The 24,484-nt window shown below is 41.2% G+C and overlaps 1 protein-coding gene across 1 annotated transcript in view; it reads left to right on the forward strand.

Moving 5' to 3' along the window:
* Positions 1-24,484, forward strand: part of KATNAL2 (katanin p60 subunit A-like 2) — a 110,837-nt gene that overhangs the window by 78,957 nt on the left and 7,396 nt on the right. The window contains exons 12-13 of the mRNA XM_010840958.1: positions 8,158-8,249; positions 10,635-10,745. Of these exons, the coding sequence (XP_010839260.1) occupies positions 8,158-8,249; positions 10,635-10,745 (203 nt within the window). The remainder of the gene's footprint in view (positions 1-8,157; positions 8,250-10,634; positions 10,746-24,484) is intronic.

Below are 24,484 nucleotides of genomic sequence, written 5' to 3' on the forward strand. Positions count from 1 at the left end.
CTATCCCTTCTCCAGTGGATCTTACAACCCAGGAATCAAACTGGGGTCTCCTGCATTGCAGGCAAATTCTTTACCAACTGAGCTATCAGGGAAGCCATAGGTGTACATATGTCTCCTCCTTCTTGAATCTCCATCCCACCTCCCACCCATTCCCACCCCTCTAGGTTATTACAGAGCCCCAATTTGAGTTCCCTGAGTCATACAGCAAATTCACATTGGCTGTCTATTTACATATGTTAGTGTATATGCATCCATCCTACTCTCCCCCATTTGTCTCACCTTCTCCCCCATTTGTCTCGCCCTCTCCCTCTTCTCCCCTACCCTTGTCCATGAGTCTTTTCTCTATGTCTGCATCTGCATTGCTGTTCTATGAACAGATTCATCAGTACCATCCTTCTAGATGACATATATATGTGTTAATATAGGATTTTTTTTTCCTCTTTCTGACCTACTTCACTGTATAATAGGCTTTAGGTTCATCCACCTCATTAGAACTGACTGACATGTGTTCCTTTTTACGGCTGAGTAATATTCCATTGTATGTATGTACCACAGCTTCTTTATCCATTCATCCGTCAGTGGACATCTAGGTTGCTTCTAAGTCTTGGCTATTGTACGTAGTGCTGCAATTAACATTGGGGTATATGTGTCTTTTACAGTTTTGATTTCCTCAAGGTAATGCCTAGAAGTGGTATTGCTGGGTCACATGGTGTCTTTATTCCTAGTTTTTAAAGGAATCTCCATACTGTCTTCCATAGTGGCTGTACCAATTTACATTCTCACCAGTAGTGTAGGAGGGTTCCCTTTTCTCCACACCCTCTCCAGCACTTGTTTGCGGATTTTTTGATTCTGGCCATTCTGTCTGGGGTGAAGTGATGTCTCATTGTAGTTCTGATTTGCATTTCTCTAATAATGAGTGATGTTGAGCATCTTTTTATATGTTTATTACCATCTGTATGTCTTCTTTGGAGAAATATCTGTTTAGGTCTTTTGCCCACTTTTTGATTGGGTTGTTTGTTTTTCTGGTATTGAGTTTATGAGTTGCTTATATATTTTGGAAATTAATTATCTGTCAGTTGTTTAATTTGCTATTATTTTCTCCCATTCTGAGGGTTGTCTTTTCACCTTGTTTATAGTTTCTTTTGCTGTGTAAACACTTTCAAGTTAATTATGTCCCATTTATTTATTTATTTTTGTTTTTATTTCCATTCTAGGAGGTGGGTCATAAATGATCTTGCTATTATTTATGTTATACAGTGTTCTGCTTATGTTTTCATCTATGAGTTTTATAGTTTTTGGTCTTACATTTTGGTCTTTAATATATTTCAAGTTTATCTTTGTGTATGGTGTTAGGGACTAGATCTGATAGACAAAGTGGCTGATGAACTATGGATGGAGGTTCGTGACATTGTATAGGAGACAGGGATCAAGACCATCCCCAAGATAAAGAAATGCAAAAAAGCAAAATGGCTGTCTGAGGAGGCCTGACAAATAGCTTCAACAGTACATGAACTGTGAACTTCCAGATGTTCAAGCTGGTTTTAGAAAGGGCAGAGGAACCAGAGATCAAGTTGCCAACATCTGCTGGATCATCAAAAAAGCAGGAGAGTTCCAGAAAAATATCTATTTCTGCTTTATTGACTATGCCAAAGCCTTTGACTGTGTGGATCACAATAAACTGTGGAAAATTCTGAAAGAGATGGGAATACCAGACCACCTGACCTGCCTCTTGAGAAACCTGTATGCAGGTCAGGAAGCAACAGTTAGAATTGGACATGGAACAATAGACTGGTTCCAAATAGGAAAAGGAGTATGTCAGGCCGTAAATTGTCACCCTGCTTATTTAACTTACATGCAGAGTACATCACAAGAAACGCTGGGCTGGAAGAAGCACAAGCTGGAATCAAGATTGCCAGGAGAAATATCAATAACCTCAGATATGCAGATGACACCACCCTTAGGACAGAAAGTGAAGAAGAACTAAAGAGTCTCTTGATGAAAGTGAAAGAGGAGAGTGAAAAAGTTGGCTTAAAGCTCAACATTCAGAAAATTAAGATCATGGCATCTGGTCCCATCACTTCATGGGAAGTAGATGGGGAAACAATGGCAACAGTGGTTGACTTTATTTTTTTGGGCTTCCAAAATCACTGCAGATGGTGATTGCAGCCATGAAATTAAAAGACGCTTACTCCTTGGAAGGAAAGTTATAACCAATCTAGACAGCATATTAAAAAGCAGAGACATCACTTTGTCAACAAAATAGTCAAGGCTATGGTTTTTCCAGTGGTCATGTATGGATGTGTGAGTTGGACTCTAAAGAAAGCTGAGCGCCAAAGAATTGATGCTTTTGAACCGTGGTGTTGGAGAACTCTTGAGAGTCCCTTGGACTGCAAAGGAGATCCAATCAGTCCATCCTAAAGGAGATCAGTCCTAGATGTTCACTGGAAGGACTGATGTTGAAGCTGAAACTCCAATACTTTGGCCACCTGATGCGAAGAGCTGACTCATTGGAAAAGACTCTGATGCTGGGAGGGATTGGGGGCAGGAGGAGAAGGGGATGGCAGAAAATAAGATGGTTGGATGGCCTCACTGAGTCAATGGACATGAGTTTGGGTAAACTCTGGGAGTTGGTGATGGACAGGGAGGCCTGGCATGCTGAGGTTCATGGGGTCACAAAGAGTCAGACACAACTGAGTGACTGAACTGAACTGATGGTGTTAGGAAGTATTGTAATTTAATTCTTTTGCACATAGTTATCCAGTTCTTCCAGCACAGCTTATTAAAGAGGCTATCTTTTTCCCGTTGTATATTCCTCTTTTATGACAACAAAAACACGATGACCCAAAACCTATGGGATGCAGAAAGAGCAGTTCTAAAAGGGAAGTTTATAGCAGTACAGCCCTACCTCAAAAAAACAAGAAAAACATTAAATGGATAATCTAACTCTACATCTAAAGCAGCTGGAAAAAGAAGAACCAAAAAGTCCCAAAGTCAGAAGAAGGAAAATCGTAAAGATCAGAGCAGAAATAAATGAAAAAAAAAGAGAAAAAACAATAGTAAAGATTAATAAAACTAAAAACTGGTTCTTTGAGAAGATAAACAGCATTGACAAACCATTAGCCAGACTCATCAAGAAAAAGGTGGAGAAAAATCAACAAAAAAGGAGAGGTTGCAACAGACAATATAGAAATGCAAAGGATTGTAAGAGACTATTATGATCAACTATATGCTAATAAAATGGACAATTTAGAGGAAATGGACAGATTCTTAGAAAAGTTCAAGCTCCCAAGACTGAAACAGAAAGAAATAGAAAGTCTGAACAAGCTGATTACAAAGTCTGAACTCAAAACCGTGATCAAAATCTCCCAAAAAACAAAAACTTAGGACCAGATGGCTTCACAGGGGAATTCTTTCAAACATTTAGAGAAGAGCTAATCCCTGCCCTTCTGAAAGTCTTCCCAAAAATTGCAGAGGAAGGGACACTCACAAACTCATTCTACAAGGCCACAATCACCCTGATACCAAAACCAGACAAAGATATCATGAAAAAAGAAAGTTATAGGCCAATATCAATGATGAATACAGATGCAAAAATCTTCAACAAAATTCTAGCATGCAGAATTTAACAAACCATTAAAAAGATCATATACCATGATCAAGTTGGGTTTATCCCAGGGATGGAAGGATACTTCAATATACACAAATCAATTAACGTGATACACTGTATTAACAAATTGAAAAATAAAAACCCCATGATAATCTCAATAGATGCATAAAAAGCTTTTGACAAAATTCAGCACCCATTTATGGTAAAAACTCTTCAAAAAATGGGCATAGAAGGAACCTACCTTAACATAATAAAGGCCATATACAACAAACGCACAGCAAACATTCTCAGTGGTGAGTAACTGAAGACGTTCCCTCTGAGGTCAGGATGTCCATTCTCACCACTATTATTCAACATAGCTGTGGAAGCCCAGTTACAGCAATCAGAGAAGAGAAAGAAAAAGAAATCCAGAGTCTAAAGGAAGAAGTAAAACTCTCACTATTTGCTGATTACATGATACTATATATAAAAACCCTAAAAATACTATCAGAAAATTACTAGAACTAATCAGTGAATTTAGTAAAGTTGCAGGATACAGAATCAGTATACAGAAATCACTTGCATTCCTGTATACTAACAATGACAAATCAGAAAGAAATTAAGGAATCAATCCCATTTACCATAGTATATGGTATATTTTATATTATAAAAGTTTATTATACCTTCCAGTCACCTTAAGAAAATACTTGTTTTGATTTACGCCTCAATGTAAGGTGGGTCCTGCTCAGAAATCCTGTTAAACTATTGCACTCTGTTGGGTGACTGATAAGTAATCAATACAAAGTGAATGTAAATATATTTTCTGAAAAAAGATTCCTTTAAAATATTTCACTTAAGTTACATTTCCATAGAGAGGCTCATCTTCAAAATATTATGGCTTATTTGAAAGTGATCATAAAATATTTTTAAAAGATTGATTTACTTAAAATACCTAAAATAACCTATGTATTACTTTTTGATTGTCCTCAAGTTACTTCACAAGTGTATATTTTTATAAACTTTTATCACCCGTATCACATTGTAATTTTTGGAAATCTATGTTGACATCTTCTGTTTCATTGTTCTTCATCTGGAGTCTAACAGTGCCAGATGGGATTTAAATTTAATGCTCCTAAATTTATGGGTTTTGTTTGATTCTAGTTAGCTAGATTTCAATTAGCTTAAATCCAACTAACTAGAATTGTTATCAGCCTGAAGACTTCTTTTTAACATTCCATTTCTATGGGCTGAGGAACAGTAAAACTTACAAGGTGCCCTCAGAATCAGCTTCAAATCAGTGAGCAAAAAACACTGTAAGGTGTTCAGAGAAAAGATTCCATCAGATTCCTTGGACAGGACTCACCTAAGCAGAAGAAAAAATTCAGGTGTTTATGAATATGGATTTTCTTGTTCAGTGTTGAACAGCCAGAAAAGTCATTTACCTAGAATGCTCCATTCTCTGGGAGCGTTTTATTTAACTCCAATTTTCCTCTGCTTCAGGAAGACTTCTGAGAATGAGGAAAGAATTCCACCCTCAATTTCTCCCCTTTCCTTTACCAAACATTTTAAAAGTTGTCTTTAAAACAATATTGATAGTAAAAAGACGCCTGAGCTATCTTTCCAGAGGAAACCATAACAGTTGCTGGTACAGCTTTCCAGAGCATTTTTTTATATTTACATTAACCTCAACAACCATATCTCTGTTTTCCCTTCCTTTTAAAATACAAGTAGGAACACAGTACATATGCTCTTCTGTACCTTGTGATTTTTCTTCTCACTTAACAGTGTAACTTGGATATTGCTCTACAGTTTTATAGACAGACCTAACATGGTTTTTATATGTCTGCATGACATTTCATTGCATGGTTGAAAGCAAAATGTGTTTAATCAGCCTTTTCTCAGTGGACATTTACGTTGCTCCCAGTCTCTTGCTATTATGAAGAAAGCTCTCTCTGCTCCTGTCTGCACGTGGTGTAGTGTAGGACAGTTTTTTTGAAGTAGAGTCACTGGATCAGAAGGAAGGAAAACCACTGATTGACAAATTCCCTGCCGACAGGGCTGCACCCCTTACACTCTCGTCAGTGCGTGTGTGTTGGTTTCCACAGCCAGCACCACGTAGCACCCAGATGTAAAAGTCTTTGCCAGTCTGATAGTGAAAGTAATATTTCAGTGCTCAGATTTGCATTTCTTGCATTCTGAATGAATTTGAACATCTTTTTATAGGTTTAGAAGATATTCATATTTCTTTCTGTGAAATACATTTTTATTTTGGATATTAAAAATAATTCAAAAGGAAAACAGAGTCAGCTTGTAGTGCAGGAGATGCAAGAGACCCTGGTTCGATCCCTGGGTGGAGAAGATCCTAGAGAAGGAAAGGGCTACACATCCCAGTATTCTTGCCTGGAAAATTCCTTGGACAGAGGAGCCTGGCGGGCTATGGTCCATAGGGTCACAAAGAGTCGGACATGACCCAACAACTAGGTGTGCACACAATCACACGACCTGGAAGGAACCTATTGTCTGTGCTTTCTGAAATTCCTCTATTTTCTGAGCTCCTGGAAAGAGCCACACCTGGCAAATCTTGGTCATGCTCTCAAGATTCTCATTGTGAAGCTTTCAGATAAAGAAAGCCCCTCAAGACCTTCACCTAAAGCAGAGATGCTTTCCTACCATTTGCTTCTCTTTCTACTCCAATTAAGGAGTTATTTATAGGGAACCCTTTTGTTGCTCCCTTCCCTCCTAATGTTTAGGCCTCTGAGGAGTTGATGCTATTGAGTAGTTGAGTGGTCTCTTTAGCAAATGCACACACCTGTTGGTGCTTACATCTTTCAATGTTTCACCGCCATGCCCCACCCCATTGCATGATTTAACTTCCTCCAAGTACTTCTGAAAAATTTTAGACTAATGCTTCCCGAGTGCTTACCCAGGATTCCTCATGTTCTCTGGCCATGGGAGAGTAGTGGTCCACGTGGAGACGTGGGCTTCAAATGTGGTTCTCCTTCCAATGGGATGTTTGGTCTTATTGAACCTGATGGCCTCTCTGCAATTTGGGGAGTCCTTAAAATGTGTATGGTTCCAAAAGAGTCCATTTTTTATTGGGTAGGTTGCTGCTGCTGTAATTATCCTTAGTATCAGGTCTATTTGAACTTTTCTATTTGTGACAGGAAGAGAGATTACCTGCCTCTAATGAGGTGGTCTCTGTTGTCTGTCTAAAGAGCATTTGTGATGAGTGTCCCAGCATTGACACTGTTCTTGGAAGCTCCTTGGGCTGAGCCAGTTGTCCTGGCCACATAAAATAGGATTCTGTGAAAGGAAAACACTAGTGCATATGAGCATGGAAGGGGCGCTAGCGGTAAAGAACCCATCTGTCAGTGAAGGAGACATAAGAGACGTGGGTTCAATCCCTGGGTTGGGAAGATCCCCTGGAGAAGGGAATGGCGACCCACTCCAGTATTCTTGCCTGGAGAATCCCATGGACAGAGGAGCCTGGCAGGCTATGGTCCATAGCGTTGCAAAGAGTTGGACACAACTGAAGCGACTTAGCACGCACACACATAAACAGGCAGGGACCACACACACAGCAGTGGTGAAGGTGAGGCTGTGCCCATTCAGTGACAGCGAGGCCTGAAAAGACGACTGGCTACTACTACGAAAACCACAGTCTGGCCTCTTCTGAGCCCTTCCCCTCTTCTTTATCTGTGATGGTTTGCTAGTGCTAATTGACATGGAGAATAAATCCCCTATGCCTATTTAAGAACATCTATTCTTTTCTAAATCTCTAATGCTTTCTCTGATCAACCAGGGAAAAACTGTATATGGTGCTCAAGCGATCAGTTTCAGGGTTTTTTGAAAAAAGGTATAGTTTCTTATACTCCTTTCCTCACCACCACATCTCCCTCTAGAGCTCTTGAGTTTGTTTTTGTACGTCTGTTCTTTTGCTGGTTGTTTTACCGTTCCTGTTCAGTCTATAATATTTTACTCTGGAGTGGAACATTTTATTCAATCGGGAATTGCCTCGAAGTACCTGAGCCTACCAAACAGCAGTGTGGGGGGTCCTGGGGAGTAATTTGGGGAGCAGAAAAGGGCAGAATTCTTCAGCCCTGTTACTCACAACTGGAACTCTATTTTTTTTCTGCAGTTCTTTCTTTCGAGAATAACCTTCTTATTGTCCCTAAATGTTAAGCAAAAAAAATTGTTACATGATTTTATATCTTCTACGGCTTTGTGTCCATATAGAACACGTCATTGGCAGGGGGTCTCAAGGATTAACTAACTGACTGGAAGTTCAGGAACTGAGTTTTACCTTAAGCTCTCCCACTTATAATTAGTAACCTTGAGCTCACCACTTACTCTCTCTGGCTCTCATTTTATCAGCTGATAGATGCAAATAATTGGACCATCCAACCCCATGGGGTAGTGCTAGGGAGAAATAACTAATGATTATAAGGTTGGTGTGAGCTAAAGTGCAGCACAGATGCTTAATATTACAGCCATCCTAATCTTTTCATCTCTGGGGCCATCTGAGAACTTTAAGTATATGGATTTGAACATGTTGGTTTTCTCCCACCCAGGTGTTATTTGAACTTGCCCGCTATCACGCCCCCTCCACCATCTTCCTGGACGAGCTGGAGTCAGTGATGAGCCAGAGAGGCACGGCTCCTGGGTAACAGACCGGGGGTTTTTTTGGTCCTCACTTTTCCCCTCCTGTAAGTGTGTTTGATGGTCGGAAGCCCATCGACATTTACCAGCAGAATGAGCCTATTAATAAGCCCACAAATTTTCTGCAGACACACGGAAAGGTCTTTAAATTAGATCCTGTTAACTGAATAGCTGATTTAAGTAGTTTTTATAACCGGAGGAAATGTCCTCCTCCCTTCCCCCCTTCCCCACAGAGTGGTTTTCAGGCCCAAAGATCATCTAGCCCCTGATCCCAGGCCGCCATAACCGTTCTGCTAGCTCAAAATAGCTGCCTGTAAGAGCCTCCTCTGGAGCCAGAGGGGCTGCCTGTGGGGAGCGGGGCTGCCCAGGGCCGAGTCTGGAGAGGAGGCCCTTGATAAGGTGTGTGAGGCTGGGGAAGTCACCGCTTCTCTGTGACACCAGACTGCGGCTCAGCCTGACCGATTGTGAACATGTCACACACGTTATCTCTAAAGATTAAGTGTCCACTAGGGTCCCCAGCCAGAAAGCCCACATCTCAGACTGTAATGAGGCTCTCCCTGTGTGTGTGTGTGTGAGTGGTGTTTTAAGAGTTATTTTCTTTTGAAACGTTTTACTAATCTTGGTATCCCTGGCTTGAAAAAACAGGTCTCAGGGAAATCTCAACACAGCTGCATTTATTGATAGCCTCCAATGGTCTGTCATCAAGACAAAATTGATAGTAATAAAAAGCAAATAATTATCTTGTTGGAAGTATAACTAGAATTTAATTTATGAAATTTTACTTATGAAGAACCATTTCCCCAGTAGAGAGAAACAGCCATCAAGATGTACCCAGGATGCTCACGCTGCGACTATTTCTATGGCTTACAGGGTGCTAGTCAGCCCTGGACTGGGTGCTCTGTCCCTCCAAAGGGGCCCGACGGGAGAGGCAGCTGCGGCGGGGCCTAGCGAGGACCCCACTGGAGTGCCCTAATGGCACTCGTCTGCACGGCCCCACGCACGCAGCCCGCCTTCCGCAGTGACTCTCACCCTTATATGCAGTCTGTCTGCCTCCGTCCCCAGGGTTCCCCACAGCTGTGACTGAGCTGATTTGGAAACTCTTCCTCTATATTGAGCATGTCAGTTTCCTCCTCTGGAAGTTAAATACTAAAACTGGAGGCTTCAAAGGATCAGGGAACGAGGGCAGGTGCTCTGAAGACTTTGGGGGTCATATTATGTTAAAAGAGTAGTAATTATGTGTTGCTGCTAAGTCACTTCAGTCGTGTCCGACTCTGTGCAACCCCATAGACAGCAGCCCACCAGGCTTCCCTGTCCTTGGGATTCTCCAGGCAAGAACACTGGAGTGGGTTGCCATTTCCTTCTCCAATGCATGAAAGTGAAAAGTGAACGTGAAGTCGCTCAGTCGTGTCTGACTCTGTGCAACCCCATGGACTGCCGCCTACCAGGCACCTCTGTCCATGGGATTTTCCAGGCAAGAGTACTGGAGTGGGGTGCCATTGCCTTCTCCAAATTATGTGTTAATACTAGATAAATATATAACTCTACCGTGAGACTGGCTTTCCTCTGAGGTAGAAAGGGGCACAGTTCCTAAAAAAATCCAAGAAGTCTAATTTGGACTGCCAGCATGTATGTGCAGAGATGAGATGAGACCCTGAGGGTTGTCTTGTGCTAGAAAGGCCTTTTATTGTCCTTTAACTTGATCTACATGAGAGCTTGCTGGAGTCGGCCAGGCTTAGAGCCATTTCGATTGTGCAGGTCCTCTGGTGTCCTGAGGATGGCCTCAGGCAGTGGGGGTGGTGGGGACACTGGAGGGTGAATTTGCACAGAAAACGCCCTCTAACCCGTTTTCCATGCTGTGCACGGAAAGCCTAGTTTCCCTGTCGTTCTCTCGTCTCTTATTAGAAGAGAAGGAAACAGATTGTGTTGTAGCTCATCTCTCTTCTTGGACAGTTTATATCCATAGATTACACTAAACAATAATGTGTGTAATATACTCTCATGCCTGTTGTATAAATGAAAATGATTATTCTCAATGAAGCTTTTTTTTTTTTTTTTTAAAGGGTAGATACACTGCAGGTCGGTACAGCCGGGCTGCCTTTTTTAAATCTACTAGTTCCATGGTCTCCCTCTGTTACTTTCCGGTTCATTGCCAACCTTTGGTTTTCTTTTCGGTATCTTCATTATATTCATTTACTTCCTTTCTGGTACTGTTTGAAAAGAGTTCCAACTGCTCATTTCCTCCAGCCTTGGGGTGAGCAGCTCCTGAGGACGTGGCAGGGCAGGGGTTATTGTCCGAGGGGAACTCAGTCTGCAGTCTCCGCGTCCCTACTGTGAGCGGAAGCAAAGACTCTGCCTCCTGGGAGCGCCTCACCTCCTCGTCTTTCTCTAGGGGAGAGCATGAAGGCAGCCTGAGGATGAAGACGGAGCTTCTGGTGCAGATGGACGGGCTGGCTCGTTCCGAGGATCTCGTGTTTGTCTTAGCAGCCTCCAACCTGCCGTGGTAAGAGATCCAGAGAGCACATTCTGAATGCATTTTCAGGAGCCACTGAGCCGGTGCGGATATCATATTGATCGCTTCAGGCAAAGTCTCCTTGTTTGGTTCCAGCCCTGGAAGGTTAAGCTGAAGGCTCTCCTGGACCAAGTCCTCAATCCTTGCTACTTGGATTGTGAAAGAATTTGCCTGAACTGAAGGAACATAGGTCAGGGCTACCACTGACTATTTAAAATGGACATTCTGAGCCAAATTATTTACTGTGTTTAAGCAGAGCTTTGGCAGAGAACCATAAAATACTAAAGTCTCCAGGACTCAAGAATATTCCAGAAATAATATGTTTGGATTTTAACAGTGTTAAATTTAAACTCTTTTTGAGTTATGAGGAAAATCTTTAATATTGTGCAGTAAATATGAAGCTAAATAATCTCTAATTGAAACTATAATCTACTCAGAGAGTCTGTTATTCAAACTATCCCAGAGTGATATAAGAACAATTCTAGAAGTAGAATTGGGAAATAAGAGATGTTGACTAGAGAAAAATAATTTCGACTTGGAGAGAATATTTAAAAAAATAATTATAATCCCTTTATAGTTCTCAAGAATATGTTCACATTGTTTTGAGCTACAGGTGAGACAGGAGACAATAAGGAAAGGCTGCTCTTGCTATTTTCAAAGGAGGCCAAGGTCAAGGGAGGTCAATCCACCCAAAGTCAACAGCCGATTTGCAACAGAGCTTGAACTAGCCACACCCTCTCCCTTCCCGTACTTCGTCCATTTCTGTTTCTATATTCAAAGATGCAATGCTTTTGTTTGTACACGCTGATCATCTAGCCTCCTGAAGAAGTCACTGGAGAGAGAGAAGGATGTTTGTGTGGAGTCTGTTATTTTAACTATATTTATAACTTCAACCCAACTTCGCCACTTCTCAAATTTATGACTTTTCTGATGTGCTAAGGTGATCAGCATTTTACATTGTGAGGAGAAAGGTTTTTATACACAATGTTGAAGTTGAAATCAGAGAGCTATCATTTAGGCATGGAGAATCCTTTAGAGAGAGAATCTCCATTCCTTCACCTGTTTGAAACAGGGTTGATCATCATCTCTTTTCTTATGTCCCGGGGGGCCTGTGAGAGCCGGCTGAGGAGGGTGGGTGACAACTGGACAGCTTCGTGCATGGCTCTGGAAAGGGCTGTGCCTGCCAGGGAGGCGTGGAGAGCCTTCACTCCCAGCGAAACCTAGGGCTTCACTGGGAGGTTATGGTGCTTCCACGGTTTCCCTTGGGCAACCAGTCTTTGGTAAACTCAAATAAAATGGTTCAGAGAGGAAAAATAAAAAGCTGGCAAGCAATCACAAATAAAGAAGCTCAGAAGGGCTTTTCTGAAAGAATTACCTCTCATCATGAAAAAAGTGAAGGTCCATCATGTCAAATGGCAAATACGTATGTTTTTAAGCTTGAATTCCTTGACATCACAGATTGCAACCCTACCGCATACCTGGGAACTGTCCTACCCACTCTTGAACGTTGCTGGGTTTAAAAAACTTTTTATGATGAAAAATTTTTGACAAACACTAAAGATGAGAGTACAAAGAACTCAACATTTTCCAGTTTCAGAAACTAGCATCTGGCCCAATTGATTTTAATCTATTTCTACCTTCTCTCTTGTTTTGCTGCAATATCTTAAACTATATCCCAGATTCTCATGTTATTGCTCACATATGTATACTTCAGCTTACATCTTAAAAAATAAGGACATTTTCTTACATTATCACAATGTCATTATCAACCCCAACAAAATTAACAATAATTGCTCAATATCATCTAATACCCAGTTTATATTCAGATTTCCCGTACTATTCCAAAAATATCTTTGTACAGTTGGTTTACTGAACTGGTAACCAAACAAAATTTGCATTTTGTAATTGGCTGTTCTCTTACGTATCTTTTAATCTAGAACACACTCTTTCTTCCCCCACCCCTTCCCCACTTGCTATTGACTTGATTGCTAGAGAGGTTGTCCTACAGAGCCTAAACTTTCTGGATGTGGCTCATTGTATCCTCATGGTACTGTTTAGCTAGTTTTCCTTACCCTTAACATTACTCTAGACTAAAGGTTGGATTGATTAGATTTGATTCAGGACCAGTGGAATTCTGGGGTGGACATACTTCGTAGGTGATGCTGAGTATATGACATTGCATCGTATGCAGCCGTATATAACACCCTGTCGTCCCACCTTTGGTTATACCAAGGTTGACCCGTGGGCTGAGGTGTGTCAGCCAGGTTCCTCCGCTGTGTAGTTCCCATCAGTGGTTGAAGCATCCGTTGATATCTTTGCCTGAATCGCTTATTTCACTAGAAGTGTGATTCTGTCATGCCTTCTGATTGATAGCTGGAATTATTCTCTACGATAGAACTTTCCCCCATCCAATAGGGTTATTTGATAACCCTGAAATGTAGTTCATCCTAAAAAAGCAGAATTCTTTCTCTTTAATATTTAGAGTCATGTGTTGTGCCCTGGCAACCTCCAGGTAACTGATGAGTCCTGTCTCCCTGTCTCTTTCTCTCTCTCTCCGATCTCATGCCTTGTTTGGTATAACATCATTTGTTTTTTTAAAAGTTTTATTGATATATAACTCACATACCATACACTTTACCCATTTAATGTGTATAACTCAATGGTTTTAGATATATTTATATTTATGTGGTTGTACAACCATCACTACAATTAATTTTAGAACATTTTTCTTTACCCCAAAAGAAACCCTATACCCATTAGCAATCATCCCCATCTCCCACTCCCAGCACTAAGCAACCACCTACCTATTTTCTGTTTCTATAGATTTGCCTACTTTTTTACCTATTAATATGAGTGGAATTATTATGGTAACTCTATGTTTGATTGGGCTTCCCGGGTAGCTTACCTGGTAAAGAATCCTCATGCAATGTGAGAGAGACCTAGGTTCGATCCCTGGGTTGAGAAGATCCCCTGGAGGAGGGCATGGCAACCCACTCCAGTATTCTTGTCTGGACAATCCCATGAACAGAGGAGCCTGGTGGGCTACAGGCCATTGGGTTGCAAAGAGGCTGACACGACTGAGTGGCTAAGTACACACATGCATATTTACTTGAAGAATGACCAATCTGTTTTCAAAAGTGGCTGCACCATTTTATACTCCTACTGCTGCTGCTGCTGCTGCTGCTGCTAAGTTGCGTCAGTCATGTCCAACTCTGTGCGACCCCATAGATAGCAGCCCACCAGGCTCCCCCACCCCTGGGATTCTCCAGGCAAGAACACTGGAGTGGGTTGCCATTTCCTTCTCCAAAACATGAAAGTGAAAAGTGAAAGTGAAGTCGCTCAGTCATGTCCAGCTCCTAACGACCCCATGGACTTCAGTGCACCAGGCTGCCTCCTACCCAGGCAAGAGTACACTCCTACTAGCCATGCACTAAGCTTCCAGTTTCACCACATCCTCATCAACACTTGTTATTGTCATTTTGATTGTAGTCATCCTAGGATGAGAAGTGCCGTCTCCTCTCTTTGCTTTGCTTTTCATGGTGACTGATGATAGCATATCGTCTTTGGTGAGATGTCTTTTCAAATCCTTTGTCCATTTTTAAGTTATTGAGTTATAAGATTTGTTTTGTCATGTATCAGATATATGATTTGTAGATATTTTCTCCATTCTTTGGCCACTAGTCTGTCTTCCCTCCCTCCTTCCATCTCTGAATTTTTTTGTTCCTCTCTATCTCTTCATGCCCTTGCTAAACTTCCCATGGCTATCCTATTTCCTAAGCCCCAAGTCTTTCAGAAGACACTGTGACCATTTTTTTGGCACTAGTTCTATCTATTAGAAATACAGACTTAAAAAAAGTCTAGTAGCCATATTAAAAAATAGCAAAAGAAACAGATAAAATACAATTTTGTTAACATGTTTTATTTAACCCAGTATATCTAAAATATTATTTCCATATATAATCAATATAAAATTATTGTGATATTTTACATTTTTTTCATATGAAATCTTTGAAATCCAGTGTATACTTTACACTTATGGCCTGTTCCAGTTTGGACTAGCCACATTTCAAGCGCCCAATAGCCACATGTGGTTGGTAGCTACTGTATTGGGCAGTGCAAATCCAAGGGTAATTTGTCAGTCCCATACCTCTGTGGTAGAGATTGAGAACTGCCTCCCAATATTTACTTCATCCTTCTAATGTAATAATAGAACCCCAATTTCTGAATTCTGCTTCTTAGTCTTCCCTGCTGTTAGGTGTGGCAAAGCCAAGTTTCTTTGTCATTTTCACAAGATGACCCAGGCTTAATTTTAATATTCTGCTACAGACTTGGAATCAACCATTGATTCACAGAGCCCTGGTTCCCTTCACTGAAAAGTACTGTTTAAAGATCATAGTCCCACAGTTATGGGTGTTCCTTGCTACTGGATTATCATTGATTCGTAGCCTTTTGATTGAGTAGAGCTAAGAAATAGATACCTAGTGTCGAAAGGGGGCAAATAATGAGTTCGTACTAGTATTTTCCATTCAAATTTAAGATTACAAGGTTTTTAGTTAAATTAGTTGATTTTATATTTGTGTCTTTTCTTTGTGAAAATTTTAGTTCTTAACACTGGTATAATTACTATTCACTTTATCCTAATATTGAAAAGCAGATACATACTTTGCCAACAAAGATACGTCTAGTCAAGGCTATGGTTTTTCCAGTGGTCATGTATGGATGTGAGAGTTGGACTGTGAAGAAGGCTGAGCGCTGAAGAATTGATGCTTTTGAACTGTGGTGTTGGAGAAGACTCTTGAGAGTCCCTTGGACTGCAAGGAGATCCAACCAGTCCATTCTGAAGGAGATCAGCCCTGGGATTTCTTTGGAAGGAATGATGCTAAAGCTGAAACTCCAGTACTTTGGCCACCTCATGCGAAGAGTTGACTCACTGGAAAAGACTCTGATGCTGGGAGGGGTTGTGGGCAGGAGGAGAAGGGGACGACAGAGGATGAGATGGCTGGATGGCATCACTGACTCGATGGACGTGAGTCTGAGTGAACTCCGGGAGTTGGTGATGGACAGGGAGGCCTGACGTGCTGCGATTCATGGGGTCACAAAGAGTCGGATACGACTGAGTGACTGAACTGAACTGAACTGAACTGAATATGTAGATATATTTTATATTTGTGTCTATAACAGAATTTTCAGTAGTATTACCAGTACTATCATAAAAGTAGTATTTTTATAAAGAAAATGATACGGACCTGACATAACTAAGATGAAGAGCGCCCTGACATTTGGGGCCAGATAACCCTGCTGTGGGGCCTCCTGTGCACTTTGCCATGCGGAGCAGTGTCCTTGGTCTCTCCCCACCAGAGGCTAGTGGCGCCACCCCCAGTTGTGACAAGCAAAGTATGTCCACAGACTTTGTCAGGTGTTCCCGGGGAGCAAAATCATCTCTAGTTGAGACTCACTGGGTTAATGGGAGGAATGACAGACATTAATTGCATAGAGACAAACTGTCACATCCTCCACAAATAAACTCTTGAGTTTTTGTGTTTTTTTTTAAGAAAACCGTAAAATAACTGAACTTGATTTACTTACGTGAAAGGTGGCATATTATAGAAATTGTCCTGTACTTTGATTTTTTCCATAACAAAATGTTGGAGATCCTTCCAAATAAGTCCAGAAAGTTCTCCTTCCCATTGTAGCTGCACGTGTTCCATCTTGTTCATATGATAGTTTATCCCACTCACTTACTGATGGGCACTTGGCTATTCCTACTCTTTGCTATTATAAATAACGTTGCAGTGAGGAATGGTACGCACATATATCACTTGGTGTGTTTTTCAGTGTATCTTTGGGGAAGGCTTCTGGAAGTAAAATTGCCAGGTCAGAGGGTTAATGTGCATGAAATTATAATCGAGATTGCCAAACTTCCCTCCATAGAAGTTGTGCATTTTGTATTCCCACCAGTGTCCTGCTTTCATTACTTAACATTATAGTAAGAACATTTCCAATGTCATTAAATAATCCTTGGAAATTGGATTTTGTAATGACTGCCCAAAATTCCCACATGTGAATATACTATAATTTAGTTAATCATTCCTTTCCTGTTGAACATAAATGATGCTCCCAACTTTCTCTACTATAAATAACACTGAAATGAACTTCCTTGAATAAAAATCTTTGACCAAAATCTAGTTATTTCTTGAGGAGAAATTTCTTGCAGTAGGATTGCTGTATCAAAGGGTATAGATTTTTAAAAAGTCCTTTGTTACATATTGCCCAAGTTCTTAAATTAGGAAATAGGATTTTTATCAGACCACCTTACCTGTCTCCTGAGAAACCTGTGTGTGGGTCAAGAGACAACAGTTAGAACAGGATATGGAACAGCAAACTGGTTCAAAACTGCGATATACAGTCAAGGCTGTATATCGTCACCCTGTTTATTTAACTTATATGCAGAGTACATCATGTGAAATTCTGGGCTGGATGAAGCACAAACTAGAATCAAGATTGCTGGGAGAAATATCAATAACTTCATATATGCAGATGATACCACTCTAATGGCAGAAAGTGAAGAGGAACTAAACAGACTCTTGATGAAGGTGAAAGAGAAGAGTGAAGAAGCTGGCTTGAAACTCAGCATTTGAAAAACTAAAATCATGGCATCCAATCCCATCACTTCATGGAAAATAAATGGGGAAAAAGTGGAAACAGTGACAGATTTTCTTTTCTTGGGCTCCAAAATCACTGTGGATGGTGACTGTCACCACGAAATTAAAAGACGCTTGCTCCTTAGAAGGAAAGCTATGACAAAGCTAGACAGTGTATTAAAAAGCAGAGACATCACTTTGCCAATGAAGGTCCACCTAGTCAAAGTTATGTTTTTTCCAGTAGTCACATATGAATGTGAGAATTGGACCATAAAGATGGCTGAGTGCCAAAGAATTGATGCTTCCGAACTGTAGTGTTGAAGAAGACTCTTGAGAGTCCCTTGGACTACAAGGAAATCAAACCAGTCTATCCTAAAGGAAATCAACCTTGAATACTCATTGGAAGGACTGATGCTGAAGCTGAAGCTCCAGTACTTTGGCACCTGATGCAAAGAGCTGACTCAGTGTAAAAGACCCTGAAAAGCTTGGAAAGATTGAAGGCAAAAGGAGAAGGGGGCAGCAGAGGACAAAATGGTTAGATAGCATTACCGACTTAAGGATATGAATCTGAGCAAACTCCAGGAGACAGTGAAGAACAGGGAAGCCTGGCGTGCTGCAGTCCACCAGATCGCCAAGAGTTGGACATGATTTAGTGACTGAACAACAACAAAAATTTTTATCAAGAATATTGGGACATACCTTTATTTTGGCTTTAGATGAGGGAATAAACTTATCTGATAAAAGCAGTCTGCCCTTCTTAGGGAAGTAACTAAATCACACCATAGTATGTAAAAACCCAGTCGTAAAATCCCCAAAGAAATCCTTTCTGGTTGGTTAGTGGTGTTTCTTATCCACAACATCTTCCAGAGTGCTAGGCCATCGTCTACTGCTTGTTAACTTATCACTTTCCTTAGACAAATCCGTTCTGTCTCAAAGGGCCATCATTTTCTCCCTTCTCACAGGGAGATGACGTGCAGCATCTTTGTTTATTCAGTGCTTCTCCTCCAAGGAGCCCCTTCCTTGAGCTATAGCATCACAGAGAGGAAAAGAAAGAAGCAAGAAATAACAGTTCATCTGTGTTATTTGATGGGTAAATTAGCAATGAGAGGAATAACAAATGTTGCATCTTTAATATTATCACTTAAAGTAATAGCCATGGAAGAAGTGTTTAACAAACACAATTAGGGCTAAGTTGACCCGCTTCGACTACTGAGTATTCAAAAACTCAGGCCTGGGAGTCCAGAGGGAAACAAAATACTGAACAGGGCTATTAAAGTAAATGCCATCTTTAGATGTCTATTTAACTTGATGGTAGTTGGTACAAAGAAGGTACATGTTTGTGTGAAGCATGTTGAAACTCATCTTTTCTTTGTTAAACCCTAGTGAACTTTTTGGCCAACCCAATATTTGCAAAAGGGCTAGACATTTCACTATCCCTCTTAAAAATCATCCACGTGGTATGATCAAATTCTAGATTTTTAAAAGTCCTAAAATGTAGAAGAAAGCATAAGATCTGAAAGGTTTGGAAGGGTTTGTACACTGGGAATGTGCAAAAATGTACCAGTGTAAACTGACTTCTTCCCATGTGGGCTCTCTCCTGTCTGGCGTGAGATCTCTACAGAAGTGTATACATGTGATCAAAGAGGTCAGCAGACATAACCCTGGGCTTTCCCCCAATAACTCCATGCATCTGCTGGGCTCCAGGAAGAAACTATGCTCTCTGAGGTCCTACCTTTCAGCCTCATGTCTTGACTGTCATCACCCTCTAGACCAGCATTTCTCCAAGAATGGTTTCCCACAGGGTCAGATCCCCCAAAATGGGATTTCATGGGATCTAATTTAACTCAGAGATACTGAGTTAAACACAGTTCAACTGATTTCCCCATGGCAGGACTTTTAAGTGCCTTCAAGATGCTTTTGTGTGTTCTGACTCTAAGAAAAGCTATGAGAAAGCAGTGCATTCCATATTTATTTGATCCCAGAATCCTTTACCTTAAAGAGCATCTTATAAGATCAATGTTCTATTTGAAAACTTTTTGCAAATAGTGGTTTGCATTAACTCATTCTGATCCAATAATTGCATCTTTCATTGTGATGGCATTCAATCCTACTTGTAGGCATTTAAAATCTTTTGTTTTTAAAAAAGTGACAACAGGCCCAAAATGAAGTCACTCATTCTAAGCCCATGTCATTTCACAAAGACTCAGTCAGTTCAGTTCAGTTGCTGAGTCATATCTGATTGTTTGTGACCCCATGGATTGCAGTATGCCAGGCTTCCCTGTCCATCACCAACTCCTGGAGTTTGCTCAAACTCATGTCCATCAAGTCAGTGATGCCATCCAACCATCTCTTCCTCTGTCATCCCCTTCTCTTCCTGCCTTCAATCTTTCCCAGCATCAGGGTCTTTTCCAATGTCAGTTCTTCGCATCAGGTGGCCAATACTTTATTGGAGCTTCAGCTTCAGCATCAGTCCTTCCAATGAGTATTCAGGATTGATTTCCCTTAGGATTGACTGGTTTGATCTCCTTGCAGTCCAAGGGACTCTCAAGAGTCTTCTCCAACACCACAGTTCAAAAGCATCAATTCTTTGGCGCTCAGCCTTCTTTATGGTCCAACTCTCACATCCGTACATGACTACTGGAAAAAACCGTAGCTTTGACTAGATGGACCTTTGTTGGCAAAGTAATATCTCTGCTTTTTAATATGGTGTCTAGGTTGGTCATAGCTTTTCTTCTAAGGAGCAAGTGTCTTTGAATTTCATGGCTGCAGTCACCATCTGCAGTGATTTTGGAGCCCAAGAGAATCAAGTCTGTCACTGTTTCCATTGTTTCCCCATTTGTTTGCCATGAAGTGATGGGACCGCATGCCATGATCTTCATTTTCTGAATGTTGAGTTTTAAGCCAACTTTTTCACTCTCTTCTTTCACTTTCACCAAGAGGATCTTTAGTTCCTCTTCACTTTCTGCCATAAGGGTGGTGTCTTCTGCATATCTGAGGTTATTGATATTTCTCCCAGCAATCTTGATTCCAGCTTGTGCTTCATCCAGCCCAGCATTTCTCACGATGTACTCTGCATAGAAGTTAAATAAGCAGGGTGACAATATACAGTCTAGACGTACTCCTTTCCCAATTTGGAAACAGTCCATTGTTCCATGTGCAGTTCTACCTGTTGCTTCTTAACCTGCATACAGATTTCTCAGGAGGCAGGTAAGGTGGTCTGGTATTCCCATCTCTTGAAGAATTTTCCACAGTTTATTCATACATAACCTAATTGTAATTTCAACCTCTTCCAGGAATGTAATCTTAACCAGTCAGTCTGGAATTACCTGGTCAGTACTGGTGAGTTAATCTACCAGGTAGACTCTGCTGTTCCCCAAAGGAAGGTGACCTTCCCTAAAACAGTCCACTCTCTGCTCTTTGCTTTCCTGTTGTATCTCCTCCTGCTTATGAAAGTCTTCCACTTTGTATAGCTCTTCAGCGTTCCTTTCTATTTGCTAGGTGAGATGCTCGTGGATCCCTGAGTCACTGAACAAGAAGAGTCGGATCTTTAAATTTACCCATTTGAATTTTGTTTTTTAACAATAGTATGTCCATGTCTACTAGTGATCAGATTGTTTTGCTTGAAGTTGCTTCTCTCCATACAAAGTTTCACTAACCCATGCAATCCTGTCGAGTTTTTGATTCTCCACATGTGGCTGTTGGGTGATTCTGACACAACCAGGAAGGAAGCGCAAGGAGCAGGATTTGGTGGGTGCAGCGGGGCAGACCCAGGACTGACCCGGCAGGAGGTTACTGCGAGTACCCTTGGTCTTGCCCCGTCCACACCTTCTCAGGCTGTTTGGTTTCCTCAGACGTAAATTGATTTCAGCCTGGCCTCCTATGGCATTACTTTTGCTTCTTAGGGTGCAGGTTGACATGGGAACTATAATTCTAAGACCATACTTTTTAAAATATAAAATTAACATAACCCTTTTACAGAAAATATGAGAGCTAGGATAAAATCACTCATAATTTCAGCACTGTGATTTAAGTATTATCATCTTTGTATAATCCTAATGGTGGAAGTGTTTTGGTTATTTGTTATCATTTGTTGCTGGTATATCCTTCTGTGGTAATTTTTTTCCCTGAGAGGGAAGTCGTTTTTATAATTTTAGCTGTTTACAAAAAGAATACATGTTCATCATAAAAATCATATTTTATATGCTTTGGTATTGGTTGAAAGTGAACAGTCCCCTATAATTGTACATACAGACACCACAGACACGTTACATATTATTTTGTTTTATGGCTTTTTTTTTCTTCTTTCACTTAATATATTGTGGACAACTCTGAAAATTCTACCTATTTCAGTATAGAATCCCACTGTGTGAGTGAGCTGTAATTTGTTTTTTAAGTTAATTTTTGAATTTTTTAATTGGAGAATAATTGCTTTATGATGTTGTGTTAGCCTCTGTTGTATAATAGTGTGAATCAGCGATAAGTATGCATACATCCTTTCCCTCTTGGGCCTCCCTCCCACCCCCATCCCACCCCTTTAGGTCGTCATAGAGCACCGAGCTGAGCTCCCTGTGCTATATAGCAGCTACCCACCAGCAATTTATCTTACACTTTTCTTCTTCTTGAGGGTTTTAATACAGCACCAACCCATCAGACCAAGCTCCTTCCACCATGGCTCCCAGCACGGACACTCGAGGTGGGGGACAGTTTTCCCTTTGGTGTTTGGCTGAAGCAGCGGAAGTATTATCAAAACAGCTTTGTGTCCTGATGGACCTCCCTTTGCCAGTCCTTTGTTTGAGGGATTTTCTTGGGGCTTTTGTCTGTGCCTGTCAGCAGTTTGCCGCCAGGTTTCTCCGGCGCCCCATGTGGGAGGTCTGTGGGAGGCAAGAAGGGCCTCCCTTCTTGTATGTGTATTTGTCTACCGAGAGCCAGGTACATTTTATAGGCCCAGTTCAAGTGCCCGCTACCCCATTTTCTTTTAAGTATCTTTCATCAGAAATGGCCTGTGTTCCTGGAACACTGCCCTGTCGTTCGCCTGGCCCTCAGCCCCCTCACCTCTTCCCAGTGTCTTCCTAGGTTTCGATGCTGCAGGGGTTTTGGTTGCAGAGCGTGGACTAGAGAGGGGCGGTCTTCTCTGTCTTGACCGGAAGCAGTGTCTCACTCATATGTTTGATTCCCTCTTTTATCTCTCTATCCATCTGAAATGCGGTTATTTTGATTCCCTCTTTTATCTCTCTATCCATCTGAAATGCGTTTATGTTATAGTCTGTGTCAGTGGAGTCCAGTTCAGTTCTCAGTGTCTTCTGCAGACTCTCCTTCATGGTGGTTCCGCATGTTTCATAATTTTGGATGGTGAGCTTCCATTTAGTGAGGGGGATCTTGTACGCATGCCTCCACAGAAAATTTATGTCTGACTAGGTCAGGCTGTGGGCCACTGTAAGCTGACTTCTCAGCATAGGGTTTCTTCAGCCATGCGTGTGGGGGTGAGTAGTGGAGATTTTCAGTAAAGATTCCCCCTCCCCACAAAGCACAAGACAGACAAATTCCCTTCGTTCCTTCCACTTCCAGTGAGGGGATTTTTCTGACCCACCTGTGATAAAGGATGTGCCATCTAGTTTTTGTTTGTGTGTTTGTTTAATGTGATGGACTTTGTTTCCACCTACCATCTAGAATGGGCCCAAGGCCTTCTATGCTATCCCACATGTGGACTTTAAAATCCAAACTTTTTTGGTAACTAAGAGGCAAACACTCCTGAATCAACCACAGCTTCAGTCTCACTTGCCCAGCCTTGAGTTTTAGCTTCCTCTTCATTTTTAGGGCTTGAGAATTTTGGTGCCACTTCCTTGTCGACTCTTTTGTTGTGTATTCCAAAAAAATATGTCCTAGCAAGCTTTTTAAGGGACTTTATATCAAGAGATGTTTGAATGTCTAGCTCATCATCTTATTGGAAAAAGAAGCTTCCCATTTCTTTTCTCAATAATTGATCATATATTTTCTGGCAAGAGTAAGGGGAATATATTTCCTTTGTCAGTATTGTAGTAATTTGAAGTAGTTGCGATCTTTTATTATAAATGAGTGATGCTCTTAACCCCAACATCAGTAGGACATGGATCGAACTGACGGCTCTCCTCCTGGATCCCCTTGTCTAATGCTTGTAAGCTTATCCTCAGAATGAGAAGTACAGTCTCTGGAGATGAGAGACCCTATATGGAGATTCCATCTTTCACCTTATCTTCAAAAGCATTGCCCAGCCAAGTGAGTTGAATGAATCATTCCCTACAATCATCATTTCCATTATTTTTTTTACTAAAGATGAAAACAAAATGTTTTATTCCTGTGTTGGTTTTCTCTGTTAATTCTAGCTAATGATGATTATAAAGTGCTAGTTTTCAACAAAGCAGATTTACCTTCATAAATAAAGACTGGGCTCTAAGGAAGCCGATCATTTTACTTGAAGCCAGTAACCTTGAACTGAAAGCTTCTTTACTTACTGCAAGTAGTATCTATTGAGTACCTACTGTGAGTATTCTGTGTGATGGAAGGAGGAACCCAAGATATATGGTCCAGAGGCTGGCTATCTGATGGAACAGTGGATAAAACATAAACACAAATAACTAGGAAGTAAGGCTATAGCCAGCCATGTGGCTCGTACAGACAATACACAGGATAAAAGTATGTAAGGAAGAGGCCATTTCTGATGAAAGATACTTAAAAGAAAATGGGGTAGCGGGCACTTGAACTGGGCCTATAAAATGTACCTGGCTCTCGGTAGACAAATACACATACAAGAAGGGAGGCCCTTCTTGCCTCCCACAGACCTCCCACATGGGGCGCCGGAGAAACCTGGCGGCAAACTGCTGACAGGCACAGACAAAAGCCCCAAGAAAATCCCTCAAACAAAGGACTGGCAAAGGGAGGTCCATCAGGACACAAAGCTGTTTTGATAATACTTCCGCTGCTTCAGCCAAACACCAAAGGGAAAACTGTCCCCCACCTCGAGTGTCCGTGCTGGGAGCCATGGTGGAAGGAGCTTGGTCTGATGGGTTGGTGCTGTATTAAAACCCTCAAGAAGAAGAAAAGTGTAAGATAAAT

This window comes from Bison bison, unplaced genomic scaffold, assembly GCF_000754665.1.
Source record: "Bison bison bison isolate TAMUID 2011002044 unplaced genomic scaffold, Bison_UMD1.0 scf7180017864153, whole genome shotgun sequence".
Classification (NCBI taxonomy): domain Eukaryota; kingdom Metazoa; phylum Chordata; class Mammalia; order Artiodactyla; family Bovidae; genus Bison; species Bison bison.